This window comes from Physella acuta, unplaced genomic scaffold (assembly GCF_028476545.2).
Source record: "Physella acuta isolate Inbredline_101_S28 unplaced genomic scaffold, ASM2847654v3 ptg001253l, whole genome shotgun sequence".
Lineage (NCBI taxonomy): Eukaryota > Metazoa > Mollusca > Gastropoda > Physidae > Physella > Physella acuta.
In genome coordinates this window covers 31,717-44,332 of record NW_026732768.1, presented here as the reverse complement: position 1 = coordinate 44,332, position 12,616 = coordinate 31,717, and the positions used below count along the sequence as shown (strand labels likewise).

At 35.0% G+C, this 12,616-nt stretch overlaps 1 protein-coding gene across 5 annotated transcripts in view; it reads right to left on the bottom strand.

Moving 5' to 3' along the window:
• The window catches only part of LOC131957651 (C-type lectin), a 30,894-nt gene extending 20,283 nt beyond the window's left edge, over nucleotides 1-10,611 (bottom strand). The window contains exons 1-3 of one of the 5 annotated variants that reach the window (XM_059322388.1): nucleotides 10,494-10,611; nucleotides 8,376-8,487; nucleotides 2,662-2,828 (exon numbers count right to left, since the gene is read on the bottom strand). In XM_059322388.1, coding sequence (XP_059178371.1) covers nucleotides 2,662-2,828; nucleotides 8,376-8,448 — 240 coding nt within the window. In that variant the 5' untranslated portion in view covers nucleotides 8,449-8,487; nucleotides 10,494-10,611. Of the gene's footprint in view, nucleotides 1-2,661; nucleotides 2,829-8,375; nucleotides 8,488-9,175; nucleotides 9,252-10,444; nucleotides 10,463-10,493 lie in introns of those variants that run through there. The other 4 variants (XM_059322389.1, XM_059322387.1, XM_059322386.1 and 1 more) reach the window with 4 other exon arrangements.
• Nucleotides 10,612-12,616: the final 2,005 nt, after the last annotated feature.

Here is a 12,616-nt window from a genome sequence, read left to right as displayed (position 1 = left end):
TATTTAAGACAAGTGAAATAGGGGAAATAATCACTCTCTTAATATAAATATGTATCTATCTATACATTTAATTATAAATGTCAAAACAAATAAATAATTACTTTAGAATATAATGAAATTGTTTAACACTATTCGTGTTTACAAAATGTTTTTGTCTATAATCAGAATTTAATATATCGTTATCATAAAATGCTAAAGTATCACAGCATAATGAAAGTTTTTAAAATCAGAGTTGGTATATAACCAAGCTTTTCGATATAATAGGAAAACGTTCGAAATAACAGCCAACATTTAACTATTCGTCGGGCTTTTAGTATAGATTATATTTTTTAAAATTAACTACTGCTTCTTTGTGTTCTTTAAAGATCATTTTTTAATATAGTGATAGGTATAGGTTAGATCACTGTATTGATCACACACCTTTTTACTGGTAATTGCAAAAACAATATTCACAGAGTTTTACGTTTAAAAAGCTAATTTTCTGGCGGCATGGTACTTTGGTACATCGTTTTTCTACATGTATTTAACAGATCTGTTCGGGGTGGGTTGGGGGGGGGGGAGGGGGGAGGTGGGTTGAACCTCATTCACCACTGTCCGGTCACTTTAAGTCAATTATCCAACCCAGTGTATACCTAGGTGTGACATTAATGTCGCTCTACACAATTGTGGTGGTGAGGTGTGTGTGGGGGGGGGGGGGGAGATAACCAACTCAGAGTGAACATAGCGTCAGTTTTTAGATGACTGTTCTAAACATACATATATATTACACAAACATATATTACACAAATATATATTACAAAAATAGACTTAAATAAGTAGCAGTGGTATTATGAAAATATTTTTTTTACAAAGGGGTCCATGGGGGAGGGGGGTTGTAACTGTTTCATATAATTTGTAATCTTAATCACTATCGCCCACACTGTAAGAATTCTACTACTTCATCGTGATGACGTTGTTGACCTTGTCAAAATTCCCCCACCACTACGCAGTTTGCTCATAAGTAAATTTAAATAGAGGTGCCACATCAGTTGTGTTTGTTTCTGTATTGTAATTTTTAAAAAATTAATCACACGATTCAAACTGTGTATATAAAGTAATTATGTGTGAAGTTTTATGTATAACATTTCTAATTCAATTATTCGTAAGCAAATACATTATACAGTTGCCTTAAACTAAACACCCCTCTTGCCAAGTGATACTACACGTATAGGTTTTTTAAACATTGCAATGCATCGTAATGGTTATTTTTAGAATGGCAAACTGATGCAGTTGTTAATACGTGTTGTAAACGTAGACACTACTAGACTAGTACAATAATGCTTAATTGCTGCGTGAAAAGAAATCTTGTGATTTACATAGATGTGCCGACCAAAAAAATATTTTTAACAAATATCATTGTTTAAAACTTTGAGTTTAAAAAGTTTTCAAAAAGGCGCCACTTTGCTGAAAATGGCCAGAGGGGGAGCGGCCGCTCCCCCTGCTCCCCCCCCCCCTGCGTACGCTACTGGGTGTCACCCGGTGCGATCCGCACCCCCCGCCCCCCCCCCTCGCTACGCCTCTGGACGTAATTATGTTTTATTAACATTAACTCTAATCACCATTTTCACTATCTGGCCTCTAAGACTGTGATTGTTAAATTTGGATAAATCCTCAGGCAAATACACTGTAGGCACTAATAGAAAATATAATTTCACTCTACGCTCTTATCAGAAATACAATTACACTGAACACACATAGCAGAATTACAAATACGTAGAACACACATAGCAGAAATACAAATACACTATTCGCAAATATTATTAATACAATTACACCATACGCACATGACACAAATACAAATTCATTTACGTACATATCGATAATACAATATATTACCTAAAATACACATTTAAAAATGTAAATACCAAGAGGTGAGTGATACTAAAAACAAGTAATTAAAAAAAGTCTAGTGACAATTTTAGCGCAATTTCCTTGTGTTATCTAAAAATAGCTCTGTCGTAGCGTAAATCAAGAGCAGGGTTAGTAAAACCATTGGTTAGTTATTAAAACGTTTTTTATTAATTTTTTTTCAGTATTTTACATGTTTTATTTACAATAGAGTAACATGACTAAAAACCATATCGCGCCCAGCTACCGAACGTGACGTCGCAGCCATTGAACGTGATGGCGCAGCTATTGAACGTGATGACGCGTGTGGTGTGGTTGCATAAAATGCTTACTAATTGGGTCCAAATTTTAATTAATTCAAAACAAAATTTTGTGACCGAACGAAAGGATATTTTTGAAAACTTTCTTCGGCAATATTGTTCTAAATTATGGCAGGAATCGATTGGTACATGTTTCAAGTCGCTAAGTGGTCTTGTTGCCGAGATATGGGCCAAAAACTGCTTTTTTTTAGGTTATTTGGCTTTTCCGGGAAATCCATGAAAGAAACCCGGAATTTTTATGGCCTATGTTCATCCTCGTAACTTGCTTAACATAATTGCTTTTGGAACTAGTCATCGATATTGCTTCGTTGAGGAGGAGATACGACTTAAAGCTGCGGACACACATCCATCCATCCATCCATTCATTCATACATTCATACATCCAGAAATGACGGGTTAATAAACGCAATTCTCCAGAATGGAAATTGCGCTAAAAAATCTGCAAGAGTTTTACCTTGATTGGTATTTTTTTAACGACGCCTTCGTTGAAAAATTGCATCAAGTTTCCATCAAGCTCTTCGCAAACAGATTTTGCGTCTGGCCAAGTTCTCTCTTCCTTGCTGACCTTGTAGCATATGCCATTGAAAAAAACCCATTTCTTGCTAGGGCATCCGGAATCATCTTGGGAAACACCATACACACATTGTATTTTAGATGATTGTCGGGAAAAAAAAGTCACAGAAAAAAAAACAGGAAAAAAAACAGAAAAAATGTCACAGGATAAAATTCGCAGGAAAAAAATGTCACAGGAAAAAATGTCACAGGAAAAATGACACAAATGAATATTTGCATAGAATTTGTTAATACTTTTATGTATTAAATATTCCAAGATTGCAAATCAACTTACGATTAATTAAATGTAAAAAAGAGTGTATGTAGTATATATTAATATTTATAACACAGCAAAAAAAAAATATTTAGTATGAAGTATGTAGGTTGTAATTATGTTTAATTTAATATAATGTTCCAACGTTCTCGATTTTCATCGTGTTCTTTTAAATACTAACTTTAAATTAGAATACTTCCGTACTTCATCTGACTTCCTGTCCTCAACTCATCGCAACAATTATATATATATATATATATATATATATATATATATATATATATATATATATATATATATATATCAGAGGACTAGCGAGGTGGCAACTGGGGATGCGGACCGAAATTTCATTATCATTCCAGTTAAATAACTGATTAACTAGAATTAAGTAGACTTTTAAGAGCAAATTTGACAAGCCCCGACAAAAGGGTGGGGGGGGGGGGGGGGGACGACGACACCATGACGTAAACCAGTTATATCCAGCAGTATCAATAACAACTATAGAGAAACATCATTAGTATTATCTGAGCACAGAATAAGGGGGGGGGGAGGGGGGAAGGTGTTACATCCAAAAAAAAAAAAATTTCCCAAGGAAAATGGTTTTGTTGAGAATCGTAATAACTTATATATCAATCCAAGACTGTGTGACGGGTGAGGGTGACACCATATTTTATAATTTACTACAGACACAAAGATTTTCGCAATTAAATTAATAGCTGTCAGTGTTAAGCCCAAAAATGATTTTTCTAGGTGGGTTTAAAGGAATGGACGCCATTTGACAAAAAAAAAGGGGGGGGTGGCACCAAAAAGAACGTCCACAGATTTGTGTATCATTCGATCAAGCAAATTATTATAAAAGAGCCTACAAATGTGTGTATTTATAGATGTGTGTGTATTTGTGTGTGTGTGTGTTGTGAGTGGGGGGTGTGGGTGTTGTGTGTGGTATGTGTTTGTGGTGTGAGTGTTTGTTTGCGTGTGTGTGTAAGGGCGTATGTGTATATGGGGCTGTGTGTGGTGTGTGTGCGTGTGCGTGTGTGTGTGTTTGTGGGTTTTTCCGACTCAGGGAGGTGTAAAACGTCGAGATTTGCAAAATCTCGATTTTTTTTTTTGCACGATTACAAGACTTTTTCTATACTTTGTAAATATGAGAAAGTAAAAAGCATGTCACAAATTAGCACAACTTTTGTAAATAAATTAAGTCAGTTCGAACTTTAAATATTGTACATATTATGCTATTGATTATGTTAAATTATAATAATGAGATTACAAATTTTGTATACCCATAAAAGCTAAAAAGGTTTTAGCCTATTTAAACGTTGTAAAAATGAATTTTTCGCTATGTTACTAATTTTCCTATAAATTAAAGTTTGATGTATAGGGGTCTCCAAACTACGGTCCGCTGGCCGAATGCGGCCTGCGAAGCCCTCTCATCCGGCCCGCGGATATTTTCTTTTCCACGCAAAAAATATTTGTTGGGTGTGGCACAAGCCCTTTACCCAGAAATTTTTTTTAAAAATGTAAATGTAGTTCTGGGGGCAAATACCATTTCCCTCCGTGTAGTAGACATGTGTGAAAACATGTTCCACCTCTCAACATCATTTTAGGTGTGGATGGAAGACATGAAAATAACACAAGAGCTGGCTTCCCTACATAGCATGTATGGCAACGTTACCGGAGAGGATATATTCAGTGAGTTAAAACAACATTTGCTGATTTTTAACTTGGACTGGACTAACCTCAGTTACCTGACTGTTGAAGGAGGAAAGTACATGAGTGGCGTAAAGAAATGCTTGGTTTGACACGAGAATAAGAAAAAAATTCTACAACCAATGTCCCTGCAATGTAATATTCCCTAGCAAACTTTGCGTGCTAAATATATGGACAATGCTGAATCTCGCGGTGAAGCTGCTTAATTAATAAGGTACATAAGTTCACAGTATCGCAACATTTACTATTTTACACAGCAGTAAGATAGCTAAGTTTGGGGGGAAGTTCTGGGCAGAGTATTTAAGTTAAGAAAGGAAATAGGTGACCTCCTGGCAAGTAAAGCCAAGCCACCGCCATTAATGTCTGATGAAGAGTGGGTATAGAAATTGGCTTATACTGCTGACATAGCTAATCATTTAAATTTTCTGAACCTAAAACTACAAGGAGAGTAAAATCTAGTTTCTGGTCTATAGACCCAAAGAAAGGCATTCAGATACAAACGTATTGTTTTTGTAACTAATACAGGCCCAAAACTTGGCGCACTTTCAGCAGTACAAAGTCTTCATGGCTGAAGCAACAGCTGAGTTCCCCACGTCATTTCAATGCGAGATCATCATGGACCTCCATATGCAGTTTCATAGCGGTTTTCTGACTTGGATTAAAGGCAGAAGAAGTGAGACTGTTTTAAACCCATTTGAAGCTGATGTGGCCATTTGCCCAGATGAACTGCAAGTGGAGGTCATTGAATTGCAAGCAAATGACCTCGTTTGGAGACAAGTTTACAGAAGCGCGGGTGTGTCAAAACGTCTGCATTAAAGTACCTTTCAAATTCTGGAACAACGTACCTGTGTGAACAAGCATTTTCAAAAATAAAATACATGAAGAATAATTTGAGAAGAAACTTGGACCTCGAGTGTGCTAGGCACCCGACAGTATTTCTTTCAGACTTTTTCTCCAGGGGGAGGGGGAGGGCACTTGAAATTTGTATGGATTATATCTTTAAATTATATTTCGTTGGGGGAGGGGGTAGGGGGATAAGGGTTCTTCGGGGGGGGGGGGGGGGGGGGTAAGATTCGAAACCAAAAGAGATGCCTGGAAGAAACTCTGATATTTGATAGTTAAATCGGCCCTCGGGCTGAAAAGTTTGGAGACCCCTTGCGTTAAACTTTAAACGTTGATGTTCAGTCTAAAGCGCGTAGTTTAAAAACATAATTAAGAACATCCTGAAAAAAAAAAAATTTATGTGAATACATATATACATGCGAATACACAGAAAATACAATGTTAAGTGAATATATATATATAGAATATATATATACATATATATATATATATATATATATATATATATATATATATATATATATATATATATATATATATATATATATATATATATATAGGGTAAAGGAGGGCGTTAAGAGCCGTGTGGTATTAAGCCCCAATCAACACCCCACCCCCACAAAACCCCCAATAACACTGCTAATCTACTTCTGAGGTAACAACCACTGCTGTTCTTTGATAACAGAGAAGCAGAGGATTCATTTTAGGTAATTTATGACCCACTTGGTCTAATAGGGAGAGGATGAGACAAGATTTAATCCCACTGCTCTTTCCCTAAAATTTCTCATCTCCATAAAACCATTTTGTGAACTTTTTTTCCAAATAGACATAACTTGGGAAACTTCACTTTGTAATAAACCAAATGAGTTTTTCAAGCCCATTCTTTGTTCCTGTATTAGAGTATTGGTTGTTGTACATTTTAACACTATTTTTATAGCTATGGCTAGAATAGTTTTATTTTGGTGAATTTTTTTTGCACAGTGATTATTGGTGCCAAAACAAAATGGCCGACATTAGTCCCATTTTACCATGCTATAAAGTTTTTATCATTATCAGAGTAAAACTTGACTGATCATTACCATAATGGTTTTATTTGTTAGATAATAACTAAATCTACATGAATACATTAATTTTGTTCACTAGCTTGCCTGTTTAGAAAAGTTATAACAGATACTGTTATGTGGCTCTTGAAACCCTATGTGCAAGTTTCTCATTTATTAGACCACTGAATATAACACTGGTATAGGAATAGTTAACACAAAATGTATTAATTATTAAACAGACTTGTGTCTAAATGATAGAAATACTATTCTAACCTGCTAAAAAGTAAAAATTCAGTCATCTCATGTTAGCAAGGTAATTTTTAAAATGGTATGAGTACTAAGGGGCAATACATACCTGTTTCTAACCAACCATAAAACTTCTAATCTCTTTGTAGGTAACAGGAATAAATGTTCTTAGGTCTCAGCCAATCTGGGGTGGTATGTTATGTAATTTATGACCCTCATGGTCCAGCATGGAAGTAAACAGACACATTAATACCACTGCTCCCCCCTTACAATTTCTTACCCCCATGATACCCAGCCCCCACCAGTTTCTGGTCCACCATAAAACTTCATCTCTTTGTAGGTAACATGGATTACAGTTACAGATCTCAGACAATCTGTGGTGGCATGTTATGTAACATATGACCTTCATGGTCTAGCAGGGTGGAGACCAAAGAGGAATCAGTACCACTGCTGTCCCCTCACAATTTCTCACCTCCATGATCTAACCCACCATTAAACTTCATCTCTTTGTGGGTAACATGGACTAAGTTCTTAGATCTCAGCCAACCAGAGATAGCATCTCCTTATGTAATTTATGGCCCTCAGGGTCCAGCAAGGAGAAAAAAAGGGGAAACCAGTACCACTGCTCTCCCCTCACAATTTCTCACCCCCATGATACCCAGCCCCCACCTGTATCTAACCCACCATAAAACTTATCTCTTTGTAGGTAGCATGGACTTAGTTCTTAGATCTCAGCCAACCAGAGATAGCATCTCCTTATGTAATTTATGGCCCTCAGGGTCCAGCAAGGAGAACAAAGGGGAAACCAGTACCACTGCTCTCCCCTCAACATTTCTCACCTCCATGTCATGTTATGTAATGTATAGCACACATGGCTTATCAGGGGAAAGCATTAAGGCAGATTAGTTAGTACCAACCCTTTTTACATACAAGAATGTTAACTCTGGACAGCTACACACTAGTATACTAGCTACACACTAGGCACACTAATGTGCTTACTGTAAACTACTTGACTTTAGGCCCTATGTACACCTGTAATTGTATCAATTGTAGACTGGGCCCATTGGGGCCTAGTGATAGCTAGTATCAGTTAAAGTGTGTGTACACAGCATTAACTATTTTGGAGTTAGAAATTAATTATTTTTATTGAGGAGTTAGTCTAAACTAGGAGATAATGCTTATTGCCCCATTGCCCGGCTCCTTTCACCCCAAATGCTGATTTCGGGGGTATGACAATAAATTTTCAATTAAACCCATTTAAAGTATATTTAATAGACTTTGTTATTATTTTTATATTGTGTAAGATATGTTAGAATAATTTTGCCATATTTTCAATACTAAAAAATTCTTAGATTAGTAGAAATCTTTAAAAATGTACAGGTGCTAACTAAAAAGTGTGGCTCTTAACGCCCTCCTTTACCCTATATATATATATATATATATATATATATATATATATATATATATATATATATATATATATATATATGATTATTGTGTTACCTGCATCCGTTAGCGGCAATATAGCAATCACGAAGAAAGCAAGCACATTTTTCAGGATAGTTATTTTTAACATTTTCAGGGCTTGGGTGTTTAAGAATCTAACCAATCAAACCTGCAGTGTAAAGAGCACAAATCAAAACTTTACATTTTTAGTGATTAATTGCAGCATTTTATTATAATGCCATGTTATGTTGTTTTTATTTTATAGTAAATTATTTATAAAACATTTTAATACTAGTAAAAACATGGATCACTCAGGAAGTATTTAAAATAAAATAAAAATAAAAATTTAAACTAGCGTGCCCGTCCGCGTGTTGCTGTGGTCCATAAGAAACTATAACGTAATATTTTATGAGGGTTTCAACAGTGCTTTACCAATTCTATTTTCTCAGACTCATGACCTTGTTTTTTAAAACAAAATTATTTTAATGTAAAAAAAAAATGCTGCGCGGTATTTTTTTGGATCCTACTTGTCGAGAGCACGGGTTTGCCCACACAACCGCCCAGTGCGTGCTGCATGAAAGTCTTAACAGAAACTTCTCCATGAGTATTCTCAATAAATTCCCAAACTTTTATGGCGATTGGATGAAAGGTGAAGTAATACACTAATAGACAGACAGAATAACAGAGATACATTGCTTTATATGTTTAAAAAAATAATATAGATTGTACAAACATAGTTTTGTTTCATTGTGTAAATTTTAGATGTATACTTAACTAATAGTTAAGTATTAATTAATATTAAAATAACAACATTATTGTGTATATTATATTACAATCTATCAAAATTAAGTTCCTACCTTATGTTATGGTTACAGAGACGTAAAGAACTCTCTAGGACTTTCTCTTTTGTGTGAGTTTGTGTGAGTACGAAAGCTGTTTAAAACAAGGTAATTAAAAAGTCTAGTGACAATTTTAGCGCAATTTCCTTACGTTATCTAAAAATAGCTCTGTCGTAGCGTAAATCAAGAGCAGGGTTAGTAAAACCATTGGTTAAAATACATGTTTTATTTACAATAGAGTTACATGACTAAAAACCATTGCGCGCCTAGCTACTGAACGTGATGACGCAGCCATTGAACGTGATGGCGCAGCTATTGAACGTGATGACGCGTGTCGTGTGGTTGGATAAACGCCTACTAATTCGGTCCAAATTTTAATTAATTAAAAAAAAATTTTGTGACCGAACGAAAGGATATTTTTGAAAACTTTCTTCGGCAATATTGTTCTAAATTATAGCAGGAATCGATTGGTACATGTTTCAAGTCGCTAAGTCTGGTTGCCGAGATATGGGCCAAAAACTGCATTTTTTCGAGGTTTTTTTGCTTTTTCGGGAAATCCATGAAAGAAACCCGGAATTTTTATGGCCTATGTTCGTCCTCGTAACTTGCTTAACATACTTGCTGTTGGAACTAGTCCTCGATATTGCTTCGTTGAGGAGGAGATACGACTTAAAGCTGCGGACACACATCCATCCATCCATTCATTCATTCATTCATACATCCAGAAATGACGACTTAATAAACGCAATTCTCCAGAATGGAAATTGCGCTAAAAATAATATAGATTGTACAAACATAGTTTTGTTACAGTGTGTAAATTTTAGATGTATTTAAAACTCTAAATCCTAGCTTCGATCGTTGTCAAACTTACGAAATCCAGATTAGAATTTATTTATCTAAATGTGCATCAGAAACTTAAAACCGAAGATAAATATCATGAATATTTTATAACAACATAAATTAAGATACATTTTATGAATATCTTTACTGTAACATAATATAAGATAAGTAACTTTTATGAATATCTTTACTGTGTCATAATTTAAGATAAATTTTATAAATGTTTTTCCTGTAATATAGCTTTAAAAAAATTGTGTTAATGTTTTTACTGTAACATAACTTAAGATACATTAATAAGCATTTATTTCTGTAACGGTTAAATTATAATATAAATATTATATGAATATTTGTACTTTAACATAAATCAGATACACTTTATGAATAGTTTCCTTGTAACATTCCTGAAAAATATATTCAGGGGAATTCTACTTTAACTGTTACTTTTACCTTAATAGAATTGTTCTCCCATACAAGCTACTAGGCAAGAAAACTTGACCGTTTCAGAGACAGGTCACGTATCATGTGCTAGTCTTGGGCAAACTTTACATAAGTACAAATTCAAGTCAGTACCGTGTTCGTATTTGATTGGCCAGCTAAAGTTGATAGCCTCTTTTTTATCTGCATTGAAAAGCCCATTAAATATTTTAAAAATAATGCATAGTGTAATTAAAACTAATATGGTAATAAACTCCTGATTGTTTGTTTATTTTCGGACTATAAAATAGAGTGAATATATTTGACGTTTTAGTATTTTCGGTAATTAAAGACAATTTATTAAATAAACCGGGAGTAAAACTGCGAACAATGTGGTTTTCACTAGGTAATGGCGACATAAACGTTGACACCCTGATAACGATAGGCTAGCATACATTTTATTATTATACAAAATGTAAAAACATAGGAACACCGACACAAGGCTAAATTACTTACGCACAATCAAATGTGCAGCTATTGTTCTATTGGTATCACACACGTACACACACACGTACAAATACACACACTTACACAATCGTAGGCTGTTGTATGATAATTAGCTTGATCAATAATATGCAGATTTGTAAATTTTCTATGCGGTTTCAATCCAATCCACTTAGGTAAATTTTGTATTTGGACGCACCACCCAAATTTTTGTCAAATGGCGTCAATTCGTGTAAACATATTAATTCATATAGAAAAAGCATTTAGGGACCTACCGCTAACATTTATTAATTCCATTTTAAAAAATCATTGTTTTTGTAGTAAATTATACAATTTGGTGTCACTCCCCCCCCCCCCCCCCCCCACCCATCAGAGACTGGGATTGACATATAAATTATTTCGATTCACAACAAAACATTATTCCCTAAGGCAACGTGTAGATATTTTTCTATTTCTTGCCTTGGTGTCACCCAGAGTTTCTTCCAGGCATCTCTTCGGGGGGGCGAAGCCCCCCCGAAAAATTTTTACCGCCCCCCCGAACGAAATGAAATTTATATAATTTATATAGAAAATATATACTTTTAACAGTGTCCGCCCCCCCGAAGAAAGTTTACCGCCCCCCCGAAGATTTCAAGTGCCCCCCCGGAGAAAAAAGTCTGGAAGAAACACTGGTGTCACCTCCTCTAAATTATGTCACACGGTGCGGTCAGCACCCTTTCTTTGCCCCCCTCCCCCCACCACCTCACCCCTCGCTATGCCTTTGATTGTACTGTTTGTTGATATACATTTTTATATTCCTTAGTTCAACAACCAAACAAGACAGTTTTTATTTCTGCTTCGTTCTTGATTTTTTAAGGGTATTTCCTCCAACACAATTAAGTATTACCTGTCAACCTGTAATTAGTTCTTTAATCAGTTTACGAGTTAAGTCTGTTTAATGGTGCTAATAAAGTTTTAATTAGTTATTTCCAACTTATTTCCGAGTCAGGTGCAGCTGTCGTATTTGATTAAATCGATGAGCCAACAACCTGAACTGATTATCTTTATTTTTATTTTTTTATTTTTTTGAGGTCAACTCAAATTTTGTTTTTGGTAAATATTAATGTAAAAATGGGAGAGTGTTAAGATAGTGTAGGAGAATACTTTAAAAGTTGATCATTTTACTTTTAATTCTATTAAATGCATGTTAATGTTTTTTAAACAACACTTACCAATAACAAATAAATAAATGGTTTTTAGTTTTGAATTATCAAAGTATTTAAGGTAGTTTCTGATATATCAAGCAGCGTTTAACCCCCCCCCCCCCCCCCCCACACACACACACACACACCTCTTCAAATCATGTTTTAATTAGTTAATTACAATTTATTTCCGAGTCAGATGCAGCTGTCGTATTTTATTAAATCGATGAGCGAACAACCGGAACTTTTTTCTTCTTCTTTCTTAATTTTTAGTGGGATTCCCCTCCAACACAATTAAGTATACGTGTCAACTGGTTATGCGCTATTGAGGCCATTGACTCCAAATTCAGCCTGCTTTTCTTTTTTAATTTGCTTCCAAAGCCTTTGTCCAACCAAGAACAAACTACAAGGTAGCAGTTGTTTAATTTTGGAGTTGTCTCTCCTAGAAGAGTGGCTTTTCGGTTTAGCAACCAAGAGCTTTACCACGCCAAGCCCCAACCTGAACTGATTCTTTTTATTT